The 16211-nt window shown below is 43.1% G+C and overlaps 2 protein-coding genes across 6 annotated transcripts; both read right to left on the bottom strand.

Moving 5' to 3' along the window:
- Nucleotides 1-2162: 2162 nt before the first annotated feature.
- Nucleotides 2163-10852, bottom strand: stpg4 (sperm-tail PG-rich repeat containing 4). Of its 5 annotated transcripts, none has more exons than XM_051427982.1 (7): nucleotides 10740-10852; nucleotides 8690-8746; nucleotides 7563-7817; nucleotides 6998-7062; nucleotides 6684-6729; nucleotides 3145-3249; nucleotides 2163-2664 (listed from the first exon to the last, which is right to left on the bottom strand). In XM_051427982.1, exons 1-7 carry the CDS (start codon nucleotides 10749-10751, stop codon nucleotides 2557-2559), a joined length of 648 nt encoding a protein of 215 aa, XP_051283942.1. In that variant the 5' UTR covers nucleotides 10752-10852; the 3' UTR covers nucleotides 2163-2556. The 5 variants fall into 5 exon arrangements, with proteins under 5 accessions (XP_051283942.1, XP_051283950.1, XP_051283933.1 ...); XM_051427990.1 differs by having other exon boundaries at nucleotides 10579-10850; XM_051427973.1 differs by lacking the exon at nucleotides 10740-10852 and adding an exon at nucleotides 8910-9254.
- Nucleotides 10853-11558: 706 nt separating this feature from the next.
- calm2a (calmodulin 2a (phosphorylase kinase, delta)) lies at nucleotides 11559-15958 on the bottom strand. Its single transcript, XM_051428051.1, has 6 exons — nucleotides 15814-15958; nucleotides 14920-14950; nucleotides 13392-13535; nucleotides 13182-13288; nucleotides 12963-13098; nucleotides 11559-12867 (listed from the first exon to the last, which is right to left on the bottom strand). The coding sequence occupies exons 1-6, from the start codon at nucleotides 15814-15816 to the stop codon at nucleotides 12839-12841; spliced, it is 450 nt and encodes a 149-aa protein (XP_051284011.1). The 5' UTR covers nucleotides 15817-15958; the 3' UTR covers nucleotides 11559-12838.
- Between the last annotated feature and the right edge of the window lie 253 nt (nucleotides 15959-16211).

Raw genomic sequence — 16211 nt, 5'->3', positions numbered from 1 at the left:
GAGCTTGATTGACAGTGAAAGAGCGGGTGCTCGGCCGTGCCTGTGGTCGAGGCAGGCTGTGGGAGATGGAGGGTGTTAAGTCGTCAGTATGAGGCATATGTCAGAGATCAGTGCTGGACTGTGGAGATCACTGAGATGAGAAAGGAGGAAGGGTGCTGGGGGGTTGAGAGAGAGACAGAGATTACTGGGGGTAGCTTGATGCCTTGACCACACACACATTACTCTCATTGCGTCTTCCTCACAAGCAGTGCATGCAAAGCCCCCTATGTTAATACCACTATCTTCCTCTCCAGGTGGAAGTGTGCGCTCCCTTTGTCTCCAGAATAATGACGGGGGGGAAATAAGAGCCTGGCTCTTGAACCTCTTCAACCTCTTAAGTGTCGGCAACTGAAGGAAAACAGAGCGGTGGGGATTAAAGTAGATGTGCAGTGATAACGGTCTGTTCCACTGACTGTGGTCTCAAACAAAACACTCCACTGATGTCAGTACGTGTTAAGGAGTCATTTGAATGCCTCATTATGTAACACACGTTTCAACAAATTGTTATTGAAATGAGCCTCTGCATTTAGTCTAGCCCATGTTTTATGTCAATGTTCAGCTTGTTGAAGCGCCCTTGAGCAAGAAACAAGCCCCTCCAAGCTATATATGCCAGGTAGCAACTAGCAGGACTTTTCTTGCCAATACCAGGCCGCACTTGCTCACTAACTATCATATAATTTACTAATAGGCCTAGTTTACACGTTTCCCAGTGTTATTCCTCCTTTTTTGATGATGCTGTACTCACAATGAAGTGATGCAGGTTCATTACAGGTGTTTAAAGTGTTTAGCTCGCTTTCTGTCTCCCGTGATTTGACTACAGTTTACTGCAGATTTCTCAAACCTTTACACAGGTGATCTGAGTGAGGGGCTAAAATACTATTTAAGTTTTCCAGGACAACATAGAATATTTCTAGGATATTTGGTCATTTTAATGGTTCTCCAGGTGTTTCCATGACTGGAAAACTTCCAGGTTTTCTTCCAGGTTTTCTTCCAGGTTTTCCAGGACGTGTAGGGAACGCTGAGTTGCCATCCACCAGACACAGAAGAGAAAGATTAGTGTTCATGTGGAGTTTCTCTTCTGCGCTTTTTTTCATTTAAAATAGGGAATTCCTGTTGTTGTTCTTGAAACAAGGCTGATGAGAGCGCTGAGACTAAAATACTCCAGAGAGATAATTGATAATATCTGAAGTTCAATCACAGCTTTCACATTACACAAAGTCATTTAATCCATTAGTATCAAAATATTGAGGAGTACAGCTTTAACGTACATCCAGCTGAGAAGAAGAGGCATTATGTTACTGGAAAACAGGTCACAGATGGGGCTATACAGCAAGCTGCTCCATTGATGATGACTTGAGAAGAGACTTAGCAGATTATAGAGACTCTAGTTGAGTGGCTGCATCCAAATGAGCTCAAAAATAAGTTCAGATCTTCCATTAAAGTAATTTTCTGTCAGTGAAGCAGCTACATTATTGTTTGTTAATGGCATTTTGCTGTGTTGTTTGTTGCTATAGGTGATTATTCATACTCTAAAATCAATACAACACTAAAATAAAGCTTAAGAAAGCAGGCTTTGATTATTTCTGTTCATATTTTCATCCTCGGATCAGAGTACAGAGCTCGGGTGGGCAGGATGGATGAATATAACTCTCTACTCCCTCAACAAGCGTCTAACAGAGTGTGTTAACTCTATGAATATGAAGCAGTGGTGACAGAGTGCATGCATGCTCAGCAAAAACCCTTCTCCGGATAAATAAATAAAGTTTTGTTTGTTTTTATTTCCGTATCTATCCCGTTGCGCTGTAACGTACACCGCCGTCGGTGATTCCTATCGCTGCTGCTCTCCGTGTCCCGAACATTATTGACCGTGTTTGTTTGGTTTGTCGAAAAAAGAAAGAGTATTGCGGAGTAGGTAGCGATAAGAATAGCTGTTTTATTGTGTGCCACTGCCTTGGCCCCTAATGCTTGAATGTGTTATCTGAGGGTGCAGCATGCCACACTAAGCTATGTGCATGTGACGCATGGCTGAGCAGCATTCCTCCTCCTGAGTGCATCGCGGGGCAGAGATAGTAGGAAGGCGAAACAGCCTGACTGCCGACAGAGAGGGAAAGAGGAGCTGGAAAGATGGAGGGAGAGAGCAATACCGGGAACATGTAGTTAAGTGGAATGAAGTACCCTTTGTTGCAGATAAGATCATTCTGCTTCCCTGGCCGGCATCACTAAAGCAATTTGAGCCCAACCAATGTGGCTTATTATGTCCCTGGCAGACCACAAAATGCCTCGCTGGCATGCAGATATAAACATTGGTCCAAGTAATAAGAGACTTTTTGTCTTTCTCTTAATGAGCTTACTTTTATTCCATTAATCAGGTAGGAGTCGTCATTATGTGTGTGTGTGTGTGTGTGTGTGTGTGTGTGTGTGTGTGTGTGTGTGTGTGTGTGTGTGATGTGCCAGTAAACTGATGAGGACGAGGAGATGATTGATGGGATGAAGGCATTGTGGGAAATAAAGTCCAAACTACAGAGTGTTGCGGAAGAAGAGGCTAAATGATGGGTCAACGGCCTCTGTGTTCAGACGGTCGCCCAACTTCCAGCAAGGTTCGTAGGCCCCTGGTCCCGGGGTCTTCTGTCAAACACACACACACACACACACACACACACACACACACACACACACACACACAGTAAAATACAAAAAAAAATCTCTAATATGTTGTAACGTGTTTACAGAATAAATTCCTAAGTGCTGAAGTCATTGGATATCTCTGGTTGTCTGTCCTCTATATTCTTATCTGTGTACAGTAAAGTGTGTTTTTATTGTATCCTGTTATGTAATGGTGATGTTCCAATGATCTTATACTCATAACTGATCTCTGTAAAGTGAAACCACACCCTTCAGTTCCTCTCTCAGCAAATTTAGAAGAATGAACGGCCCTTTGTACAAGTTTCTGTGTGGTACCTGTGCTGTAGCTATCTGAACAACCAGACACTAATCATTACTATTTAAATGCCATAATGCAGCTGAACCAATATAAACCTACTACTACTAATGATACATAGGGACAAGGTGACACAGATGTAGCTCAGTGTGAAGTACTGGACTCACTGAGTGCACATAGTGGAGCCGAGGCAACGTGGATTTGAAGCAGGAAGTGATGCCCTTCGCTGGTCTGGTCTGTGGATTATAGTGGCACGGAGCAGGTCCCTCCTTCTAAGGTGGACAGAGTGAAAGGCTATTGATCAATCGATTTACGATCAAACTGTTGACCGAGGCTGGCGTGTAATCATTAGTATGCGAGCACACAAGTAGTTTCTAATGAAACAAACAGAGGAAAGGTTGTACTAGTATTTATGAACACATGTAGCTCTGTTGGCTTTATTAACATTATCTTTATTTAAAATGTATGGAAACACCTAGTAGTTTGTTTATTGTACAGAGGTTTCGTTACACAGCAAGTAGAAACCAACTGGATTAAACGTTGGCTAAGAAGTATAGTTATCATTGGAAATGTCAGTTAGCATTAGCTTTTTGCTTGTAGCAAGTAGCTCGTTTATTACCTCAACCAACGAGTTCGTGTTTTTGGTGCTTGTTTGTCTGTCAGAAGGAAAAACTACTGTCCTGATTTTTCTGACATTTAGTGGAAGGGTGTAGCCAAGGTTTTGGAGCTGATCCTAACAGGGGGTATACATTTCACTTCACATATTTTCACTTTTGTTACCACTGAGAGTTAAACGTGCCCTTCTAGTTGGATCTGGTTTTTTTAGTCTTTGTAACTTTATCTAAACATGATATACCTCACCCTCAATATGTTGCAGTATTCAACTAATAATGAAACTGGATCATGTTTTATGGAGATAATATTGTCAGAGTACACCCAACATGAGTGCGAATCAAACCGTGATGGCGTAGGCGTGCACTGTGCATCATGACCTCTGACATTTTTAGAGCCAAATGAGGGATTAATTATGTCTCCCTTGGACCCATAAACTCATGAAAACCTATTGTTATACCACGCTGATACTCAAGTCATCTGAAGGATGCACTAACAGTATACCACCACATCTATTTTAGATCCCATACCAATATTTTTAAGACCTACGACACATCATGTGACTCCTGTCTTTGAGGCCTTTGCCGGTCTCTGGTTGTGTTGTGGTCTTTTTCCACCTACGTGGTCTGTGTTTAGGGTTTGGCTCTGTCAAAAGTCAGTCTCTCAACTTGCCTTTCACTTCTCCTTTCCTCTTACCCACTAACACACATACTGGTCATCACCAGCGGCGTGCCATGCAGAAATAGCATCACCCCCTCCTCCTCAGACATAAAACTGTCTCCCTGTCCCTGAACACAGGACCAGCCTTTCATTTTCAGCTGCTCTCTGATTCTGACAGAGGGAGTCAGGAAGGTGTCTCTTCCTCTCACCCCTGCTCCTTGGAGGGACGGCCGCTACCATTACATGCCATTTGATCCCAGTTGCCAGTTAACTTGATCCTCAGCAACTGGCCTCGCTGGGCGCCCGCGCGCTTGCCTGATGCTCCCAGAGGTGCTAATGCAGGTGTATTTCACGGGAGTCGACGGACAGTAGTGAAACTCTCTCAACACGAGTGTATGTGTGTGTTTGAGCCAAAAGCACCTGGCCTACTTTCCTGCTGTGGCACAGCACGTTAGCAACGCTCTCCTGTGTGGCGTGGGTAACTGGCACATGCACTAAACGTCTGAAACTTTATAACTTTGACCCGTTTTTGATCTGGAGATATTGCACGTGTTAAATCAACTGGAAATTTATAACATTAATATGAGATATTATTGATTTTTACAATTTGGAAGAAATCCTGTGTGAATATGTTAGTACGGCCTAACCTGGTACCTGCCTAAATATTATTTGTGTACATCAAAGAGAGAGCGTGTGTGTATTGTATGTATTTATTTATTAAGTTATTAGTTTCTCTCTCTGTCTTATTCGCTGGTTTCAGGCCACAGTCTGTTTGCTTTAATGTTAAATTATTTATTTCAGATCTAGCCTAGACTACATCAGGCTGTTAGAAAATATAAACTAAGGACCTCTGCATCATTTTTATTATCTATTTATTTAAACCTTACACTGTTTTGTTTTCTGTTACTCATTCTTGCCAAACAAATAATTATAGTTGTCAATTCACTACTTAAACACCTTAATAAAATATAAAAATCCATTCATGTGCTATAAATGCTTTTTCCAAGCAAAAAGATGCGACAGCGATGCTAGCGGCTCTGTGAAGCTGTACTGCACACGGAGCTTTTAGCTAAATGCTAAGGCTCCTAATGACAATGCTAACATGCTAGTGATTACCAGGTATAACCTTTAAAGGCGCTTCCCAGGACATTTTCCAGGAGGTTTTTCTTGACGACGCAGGACAGCACTGGCTCATAAACGCTGTCAGTGTTCAAGAGTCAGTCCGCGTTAGCTCGACTTTGTGGAGCTTCTTGGCTGTTTTCGCCACAGCTTTTCCTCTCACTGTAGCATTCATTTGGCCACAGCACAGGCATAAAAACACAAATATCAACCTTCATGCAGGTGGTAGAGGAAACGTCATGGGATCACTAAAGTCAATCAATCCTCTGGGGAACATGAATGTTGGTGCAAAATTTCATAACAATCCATCCAGTAGTTGTTGAGATATTTCAGTTTGGACCAAAGTGGTGCACCAACCGACAGACCAAAGACCAACAGCAGAAGCAGTAGTAGAAACTGAAGGACAGCCGGTTTTTCAATCAAGTTTTCTAGCGGTAATTAAAGACTGAACCACTTCTGTGCTTTAGCAATGCAGAGGAGGACGTGTATTCATATGAAAAAGTCTGGGATTGACTTTCAGGTTTGAATCTCGAGGCAGGGTTTGTTGTTCTAGCGAGCAGCACGTGCAGTCGATATTTCCCCCGCAAAAAAGCACAACATGTAAATCTAGGACACACTGGGGCCCCAGGACAGAGAAATTAAGTCAAATCATAAAACATAGAACATATATCTTTTGTGTTGTGTTCGCAAACATCTTCAGCTCACGGGAGGAAAACAGAAAGTCTCCCGTCTCAGGATGGACCAAGACTAAACCATTAAGACTCTTCAATTCTGATCTGCTAATGTCTGCCCACCTCCGTCAGGTCAGCCGTCTGAATGATCTGCACTTTCAGTTAACTTCACTGCGGGATTTGTGTAGCTGCTTAACCTTTGACAATATACTTGTCTTAAGAGTCGCTGTGACACCACTAACAGCAGAAAACTGCTCCCAACTCTGCAGTAATAACACCCTCGGGATTTCTTTGCGCCTTTCCTTCTCTGTCAACACTCAGCAGCTGCCAGCACAGCTCAAATATCCATCAGCTACCAGCATGGACACACGGCTAAGGCTGCAATATGAACCAAAGCTGACTGGTCAGCTAGCACAGTGCCATAACAGGCCCCCAAATGGGGCAAATGATACAATCAGACACCCTGTGGGATCAGTTTTCTTTGACCCTTGTCATAACCAGCTTCTGTACAGCACATAGCAGATGCACATTAGGTCATAGCTTGTAACCAAAACCTATTGAAAGTGTTTTGTAATGAAGCCTTTTTGTGGGCAATGGAAAGACTGAAAGGTCCTAATAACTAGTTTTGGTGACTGGATACTTACAGGTGGAAAGCTGATCCGCTGCACGGTGGACCGAAACATCACATGGCTGCAAGAAGAGAGAAGAGAGAAGAGAGAGGGAGGGAGGGAGGGAGGAGTGGCGGTCAAAAAGAGAGAGAGAGAGAACAGTGAGAGGGGAGAAGGGTGAGGGAAGAAAGGACGTGCATGATCACAGGCAAAGAAAATGAGAGAGCAGGTTGGTGATTGCTCCTCCATTTTTGTGCTGTGAGGAGATGAGAGAGGGAAGTTGTGCGAGGAGGATGAAGGGATGATTCATGATCTGAGAGTTAAAGAGAGGCTGTTTGTCGAGTGCTTACTTGCAGGGAATCTTCTCCACTGGTTTTGCTGTCACATTGTAGTCGCAGGGTGAAGTGGTTAAGTGCTGGCACGGTGAATAAAGATAAAGAAGTGTTTAAATGTTCATGACGTTATCACTGCGAGCCCGCTGTGCCTTACATCTACAACATTACTTCAGTTAGTCTGCTGCAGGTGCATCGTCGTCTACAAATATTCTACAATCGATTTTATGACGTCACTTTAAACGATTGAAAATGAAATGTGTGTACAACTGTGTGGTAATAATAGCGGAACAACCCGACTCGGCCGCAGAGAGAGTGATCTGCACTCAGAGAAATATAAAAAGAAGAGCTACATCGACTACAACAGCAAACGATTCAGCTTGCGTGGTAGCTTCTAGCCTTTCATCCAGCACAGAAAATCTACATTTATTATGTGTATTATTGCTAAAGGAGGCAGAGGAGTAGCTAAACATTTGACACCTACAGTGACGGGAAGCCATCGCTAAATGCTAAGCCAAAGCACATATCTTTTACTTTACTGTAGTCAGTTGACACAATCAGTAAAACCATGTCTGAGCCCCACCTTGTCCCTGATGCCCAGGGTGGCGATGTCGGGCCGTGGACAGTTTTTGAAAGAGTAGGACGCCTGGTGCTTCAGGACTTCCTGGATGGAGTCGGTGTAGTTGTATGCGCCAGGTAGAAGCAAATCCCCCTTACATACGCCCAGAGTTTGGGCTTTTCTGCCCACGCCTTTGAACCCGTAGGTCTTCCTCACCGGGTTCAATTCAGCCTCTTCGATGAAGTCGCGGATGTGATAGAGACCCGGGTTGGGTGTGGCCTGGAAGAAGGTGAGCGGAGAGACGTTAAACTCTTTATATTATTTGGAAATTAAAATTTTAATACATAGCCAAATACAATTCACCCGTCCAGGGTTCTTAATTCAGTTCAATTATATTCAATCAGGATTATTTGAAATAGTGATTGACCCTTCCTAAGTCCCTCCCCTTTTTGCTCTGTTTTCCAATAACAGTTGAGCGATCCTGTGTCATCTTTCTCCTTTCCTGTAATTAGCCTTGGAAGGGCAGGGTGAAGCAAGGGAGTTGCAATCTGCAACTACACCACTAGATCGCACCAATTCTTATATACTCTGGTCCTTTAAGTTAGCTTATGTAGCAAAATGCTAGAAAGTTATCTATTAGCTTACTTCAAAGACCAGTGGCAAGACTTGGTCAAATATTATTTCCCATCATCCTTTTAGAGTGCAATTTTTTTACATACCAAGAAGAAGCTTTTAACCTGAGGCTTATTCATTTCTAAGCATCTGGTTTATGGTACAAACTATTAAAAACTGGTGACTCTGAGCTGTGAGTCTATTGTTAGCTGTATAGGATTCATTCACAGAAAGAGTAGGCAGCTGATTAACAACTGAGTCTGGGATCACATTAACTGATAATTAATTAGTTCTATGCATCATTGCCATGAATGCACTGTAATGCACTTCTGGACTCACTGTGGTGTATAAATGTACTTCTGGCAGACGGACAATGGGAAATTCCAACGCAATAAAAAACCATTAACTGAAAACCGAGTATATCTACACATGAGTTAATAACAAGCCACTATTAATGGCAGTGGGGAGCATTTTAGGCCACAGCAGCCGACGTAGCAGCCTCTCCTCCTTTAGACACCACACTACAGTACGACACCTACTTTCAGTGTTCCCAGCCACCAGCTCCCCCGGCCACACAGGTCCACCTTGTCATCACCCTGCAGATAAGAACCGGAGACAAGCCGAGACACAGCAGATAGTTACTGCTATGAGGACACTGCTATGCCAACAATGTGTTGATGTGTCTCCACATGTATCATCCCATGCTTTACCAGTCCTCATTAACCACACAGAGTCATGAGGGGCTTTAAAGAGCCTTACCTTATCTGTTCTATTACCACCCCTGGACATGTCAGTGACTTTAGAGACGGCTTGGTTTTTCCACCTGGCGGTACACTGCGCCGCGCTCATTGTCGTTCACTGTCTGCTTGACTGGAGATCCAGTGACACCTGACCGCCATTAAAACTGCGACTGTTACTATAGCAGCGACTCCACTATCGATCAATTTTTCAACAAGCTGGCCCTGGTGGAGGGCTAAATTTAGACTCACCGACCAGTTCGACTGAGTAAAGACACAATGGCAAGCCAGCACCCATACGTACTGTACAATGCTGCAGTTAGTCCTCCCTTCTGCCAGCCACCGGCGTGTGATATTTGGAGGGATACTGTGATATTGATTAGAATATATAGATTAAAAGGCTGACATTGCGATCCAGTACAAAACAAAAAACAGGAATACATGTGTCATTCCTCCAAATGTCACCCACCGTACAGAGAATCTGAACAGACGATACAGATCAGTGGTTCCCAACAAGGGAAATATCATTGACTAAACTGACGGTCCGAACTCAATTACATATTTTATGGATATTTCATATTATATTCAAAGCATAACAATAACAGTAGAGAACAACTGTTACAACTGAAGGACATTTGTGTAAATTGTGTTTTTTTTCTAACATTCAACTCAAGAGTTTTCTTCTTCCTGATGCTTATTCTATTAGCTCTTTGGTTGTTATAAATGTATTTTTTAATTGCAGGATGACGAGATATACGCTTACTGTGTACATTTTTTTTTCCTACACGCCTTAAAATCAAGAAGGCCTCGCAACCTCTTGTGAAGCTTTGGTGAACCCGAGTGGGGGTCCGGACCCCCAAACTGGGAACCACTGTTATAGATTAGTGATGGCTAATAGATATCTATAAGAAATCTTTTGTCCCAAGAGCTGTCAAGGTAATAAATGGAAGTAGGATCTAGTAGACATGGGTTCCCAACCTCGGGATCGGGACCCCCACTAGGGGCCGCCAAAGTTGCAGGTTGCGAGGCCTTCTTGATTTGAAGGAAAACTTTTTTCCGAAGATACACAGTAGACCTATATCTCAGTATTTGGTTCACTTCTGCGAAGAAAAGTGAATGTAAAGTAACGTGACGAGAAAACACAGTACTGTTTTACTGTTTAGGTTACTTTTTTATACAATTACATAAATAATTTTTAACAATCATACAGACTTAATAGGCTTCTTTTTTTTACAAATTCACAACCCCAGGTTGGGAAACCCTGTTTCACTTATTACTTCCTGCCAACAGTAATTAGTTACACTACTAGTTATATTACTTTTCTGCTACTCCATACAAAATTGGTAATTGTGTCTCTTTTCCCCAAAATTCAGACTTATGACAATTAAAATCCAGTTTTGTTTGTTAAAATCAAAGTAATGTGAATATTTCCAGCTGCTGAATGTTTCCATCTTCTTTCCTCCACGATAACACAAAAAAAATATACTGACATGTATTAGTAATAAATTACACTACTAGTTACTGGGGAAAGTAATATTACTACTAGTAATAGTAACTGCCTAACACTGGTGATATATAAAGTTTTTGGATTCTGGGTTGCAGTAAAATGTGGAATATTTCTATTATACTACTTTTTTTCTCTCCTTTGACTGATGTTAATGAAACAAGACGACATAAAATACAATCCTCACCATTCAGCTTCTACTTGGTACTCGACATGAGTGTAGTTGTGTGTACTTGGGAAGAGTGGGCTCTTCAAATGAGGCAGTTGAGGAACAAAATGTGACGCTCACCCTCAGAAAATCTTTCCAACTAACCCTCTTATTTGTGCGTGAAGTTTGAAGTGTATTACCTCCTGTGGCATACGAGGCTGGAGAGTGAAGTCACACACACAGACTCTCAGTAGGACCGAACTAAAGACTATCACCTGAAGTGAACACCTCGCTCTGGGAGCAAAAGCTCAACATTCAGGCCTCGTTGCTAAGCTACATGGAACACATGGTTCGAAGGAGCTAAGTTTACACCGCTTGTTGAGGAAGTCTCATGTGACCTGTAAGCACATGAGGAGACACACACACACACAGAGACAGACAAAGGAGCTGTTGTCTGAGGTTATTATGTACTGTACGTCTCCCTCGTCTCCATCGCAGTACCTGATGGTACGGCCCTGTATGGAGGCAGAGGAGGGCCAGCACTAGAGTTTACATGCGCTGTGTAATTAACAGCTTTTTATAAGTAGCCTGTGAAAACACTTCAACTGCGAGAGTTTTTAAAAAGTCTTGTGATAATTGGTGTTGACAAGATGAGAGCCACTTGTGTCATCAGTTCACACCTGAAGTTGCTGTGGGTCGCGGTGTTCCTGTCTGTTCTACGTCTTGGAACTGAAGTTTGTTCAGACTGAGAGGGATAATGCACTCAGGTTTAACTACACACACTAAAAGATTGAGGAACATCCAATCAGGGGGTACTATAAGTCATTTTTGGTGTATGACATGTTACCTTATATGTATGTGTATGACTGACCAGGCCTTACTACTGCCAACAGTCATAACCACATCAGATGACTTCATAAAACAATATTTATTATTTTTGTTCTAGTTTAGCATCATAAAAGTGTTAGCCCGACCACTGTATAGGATCAAGGGCCCATAAAACTCACAGGAGGCAGAACAGAGGTCCACAATAGAGCTTTATTTTGTCATTCATCAAAACAACAAACTTAGTATCTCTGCAAGCTACTGTAACAAACTCAATAATCAGAAATTAACAAAACAACAAAAAACAGGTACACCTCTATTTACACCATGGTTTCTGATGTACGCTCGATCACCTGCACCTCGTCATTAGGGGGCAAACGCCAAATAAGACATGAGGCAGCTTCTACATGGTGCTGTGCCAACAGCAGCAGACAACACGTGGCCAATGTAGTCATTAGGAGAGCTGGACAGTACAAGGCTAATCCAATGTTGAGTACCAATGTGTGCACTTCAAAACAGAAGCCTTTGATCCCACTCAGTGCTTTTATTTTAATGACAATACAGATTTGATCTGAGCTTATCTGAACATTAAGAGGCATTGGCTGATGCTCCTCAGTGCTTTTGGGAATTAACAGGGGATACTTCAAATTTAAAATGGTAAACATTTCATATGTATTCTAAGCAACAAGTTGGAAAAAAAAAAAAAAAAAAAATCCTATCAAAAAACGGAGCATCCTGTCCTCAATACAAAACTGGGAATTATTACAGGGTATACAAACTCAAGGATCCATTATAACTGAGAAAACAAGACAATTTTCAAATCCGGGTAGATTGTAAATTTTATTGGAAAACAAAAATATACAACTTGGAATGGATTATTTGAGGCATGACCAGTGGTCATTTAAAAAAAAAAAAAAAAAAGAAAGAAAAAAGAAAGAAATGCAAAAGTAGTGAGTAAAACATTAAAAAGCATGGTTAAGATTAGTCGTTTTCTGGTATATAGAACAGCAGATACAAAAAGAGTTTGTACGAGTACCTAGGAGATACACCCGTGTCATTTTTTTGCAGTAGTGCAATGCTGAGAGATTCCCATATATACTTTGTCCATAGTCCATGCAGAGTTAAAACTCCTCTACATTGTTTCCATGCCAACAGTGTTGCCAAGTGACAACTAGCTGACAGGTTTCCAATGTCGCCATGCGTGGAGGGGCCCCGAGCACACAAGACGGGAAGATTCGAAGTTCTCCGGCTCCCAGGGGCCTCCACAGGCATCTGGTTGTATGACCATTTCGTCACTCCAAAACACCATGACAGCAAAAGAAAGGGACATGGGGACAAGAGCCTATGCAGTTTACATGCAGTTCCTTTGGACAGCAGAAGGGGCAGGGACGAAGGGGGGCTATTAAGATTTTACAGATAAATTACACAAAGAAAAAAAGGCAAATTATTTATATACGAAATCTGTACAAGGCCTTCACTTCGCCGTCATCATTTGTACGAACTCTGCAGGGAAGAGAGGAGAAGATGTTGCGACTCAGTATCCGATGAGTGACCCAAACAGACCGAATGTGTATATAAAAACCACAATGTGTACCAACCTTCATAGTTGACCTGTCCGTCTCCGTCAATGTCTGCTTCTCTGATCATCTCGTCCACCTCCTCGTCGGTCAGCTTCTCCCCAAGGTTTGTCATCACGTGGCGCAGCTCAGCAGCACTGATGTATCCATTACCATCCTGCAAAGTGCATCAGTCAGTAAGCAAATGTATTAAAAACTGCTTTACATATGCACGTGTGTGCGAGCGCAGACGGCGTTTACCTTGTCAAAGACGCGGAATGCTTCTCTGATCTCCTCCTCGCTGTCTGTGTCCTTCATCTTTCTGGCCATCATGGTCAGGAACTCTGGGAAGTCTATCGTTCCATTTCCTGAAGACAGAAACAGGCATTGATGAGGGATTTCCCCATCCAACGCCACAATCTACAGAATGTGTGTGGTTAAGCAGGTTTTGAGGCCAGATTGAAGTCTCACCATCAGCGTCCACTTCATTGATCATGTCCTGCAGCTCTGCCTCTGTGGGGTTCTGGCCCAGAGAGCGCATGACTGTGCCCAGCTCTTTGGTGGTGATGGTGCCATCTCCATCCTTGTCAAAGAGCGAAAATGCCTCCTTGAACTCTGGTTGCAGAAAATAAGAAATTGGCTTCTTTAGTAAGGCGAGACGTCACACCTATAGTTAGATAGGACAGCAGTTGTAAATCCCTGCAGAGGGTTGAATCTATGAAAGGCTGTCAGCCCACCTTGCATGGCAAACCCTTCATCTTATGCTCCAGTCTGCCAATCACATTGACCTAAACCCTGAATTAGCTCAAGACTTAAAAGGGCATTACATCACTCATGTTTCAGTTATAAACTAGCGACAGCACGCTGATGAGCCCTTCTGTTTAGAGTTCCAACTGCAGTTGTTTTTGGCTAAACAAGGACAGCAACCACGAGACCAGGCAGAAGGGCAGTGAGGCTACATCAGCAGCGAATGACAGCCTGTGTGGTTCGGTGGAGCCGGGAGGGACGAGGAACGATGACACACTCATCAAGTGTGATGAGGCCATTGGGCAATGTGTAGTGGCATGCAGCAGCTTGTCAGAGTCATAAAAACTACAACCTGCCCTGCCATTTGCAGGGTCAAACACACAGGGCAACACCCTTTTTTGTTGCAAGGAAAGGGCCTGCCGTCTGCATCAACTGCAGGCAGTGTCGAGGGGGGGGGAATCCAACTCCTCTGGTACAGGCCATTAAAACCACACATCACCGCAGTCGCTTCCTGCACTTTAAGTTACTGTTAATTTCGTCCCAAGTCAACAGAACACGTTACTGCATGGTCATGTGACGCTGTTTGTACAAACTGACAATCTATGAAAATGGCACACATCAGCATGACAGATGTTTATCAAGCAGAGCTTTAGCAACCAACTGCTGATACCATGAAATACAACGAGTATGTTAAGCATATTGTGAAATATGAGACCTAAGCTGAATCAAGTCAACAGAAGCTGGGAGGATATTCTCAGGGAAACCACAACTGCCACATTTCAGACACAACTGCATACAGCAAGTGTCCCTGAGCTCATACAGGCGGCAAAGCCTCAGCCACACCTCCTGCATGATTCAAGATAACATCTAGGTCTCATTTTAGTCCAAGTTTGCTCTTGCATTTGTTCTTAAAGCATTCCATCTAACGAGAACACACCCAGGGCAAAGGACACATCATGCACAGCATGTAAAGGAGGTGACTGCCAACACCACAGCAGAATACACAGCCCTTCTAGATTACATCATTTATTACATGGCAACCATGAAAATGCAAAGTTTTCCATGGAGGGAGTCCTTCTGCACTCCAGAGGCAGTGAGCAACAGCCGTTTCATTCATTCCTGTTTTATGACCTGTAGGCTGCCCTGTGGAATGCCTTAAAAGGCAAAAGTATAAATCCACTGCAAGGATCCATAACGCAGGCCACTTTGCAGGATATGAGGATAGTAGTAGATCAATGCAGCGATGTCTTACCGGCAATCTGCTCTTCTGTAAGCTGGTCAGCCTGTGAAATACAAGATTGAATCATTAATATCAGGCCAAGCAGCAAATATGTCCAGAATCTGCTAATTTCGACCTTTGAACAACTTTAATAGCAGGGCTGCACAATAGGGTACAAACATATTACAACTGTTTTAACAGATACTGCGATAGGATTCACTTTTACAGCAGAAATTATAATTTTTTCATCACAAATAATCAATCAATTGGGGGGGTCAGTACCAAGCATACATGTTTTCTTACGTCTTTAGATAAAGATAAGAAGGCCAAGGAGTCTCTGCAGCACTACAGAGCCCTGTTTAGGGCCGCCCCATTTATTTAAAACGCTGCAAACACTTCTCACCACCGCTGACAATAACTCTGGAGGCTACTGTAACTGTAACAGCCGCTGTAACGTTACAACCGCGCGAAACGGAGGCATTTTTAACGCGCCGGTCAGCTAACGTCTCACTGAACTCCGGCAGAAAGCGGAAACAATGTATCTACACGTGCGGGTCGAACGTTCCGAATTCGAACGTTCCGAATTCGAACGGTCGATGACGCAAAACTTCGCAATAGACAATGAATGAGTTTACGATTTGGCGGTAAACGCTAGCTAGGGAAGCGCTAAAGTTAGCTAGCTAAGGGTAGCTCCGTCTATCAGGCTAGCATTACCTAGCAACTAGCGAGCTGTCATTTTAATCGGCGAGCGCCGCCGCGGTTCGTTACAGCGCACAGTTAGAATCCAACTCAGCTACTGGTGACGTTACGTATTTTTGACATTAATTTCGCGTGTTTAAAAAAACAGATTAAAGCTGTAAAGCTGCTGTGAACCGATTCCACACTAAATAGGTAAAATATAAGGCAGGTTTGTTTTCTCTCTCTTACCATTTGGATGTAGATGTAGCGGCTGGTTCACGACAAAATCCGTAACAAACCAAAGCCAACACGAAGCCTCAGCGGACTGACAATCTCTATGAACACACTGAGGAAGAGGCAACTGGACTCGCCTTTAACGGCTATCCTAAACTCCTCCTCTTTTCAGTATCAATCCGCCGACTTCCCTTTTCCTCAGTTACCAAATTAACTCAAACCGCATTTGTATAACCGATTAACAACGCGATAAATAGAAAAAAACACCCACAACACCCGCGTACGACTGCTGTGAATGTTTTAACGTCGACAGTTTGAATTATAATGCGTGTAGCCGAGGGTCTACTTGACGGCGTATGAATACTTTCTGCTACTCTGCGATGGGGCACAAGACGTAGCAGAAAGAAATCGCG

Source organism: Dicentrarchus labrax, unplaced genomic scaffold (genome assembly GCF_905237075.1).
Source record: "Dicentrarchus labrax unplaced genomic scaffold, dlabrax2021, whole genome shotgun sequence".
Taxonomy (NCBI): Eukaryota; Metazoa; Chordata; class Actinopteri; family Moronidae; genus Dicentrarchus; species Dicentrarchus labrax.
This window is presented reverse-complemented; position numbering and strand designations above follow the sequence as displayed.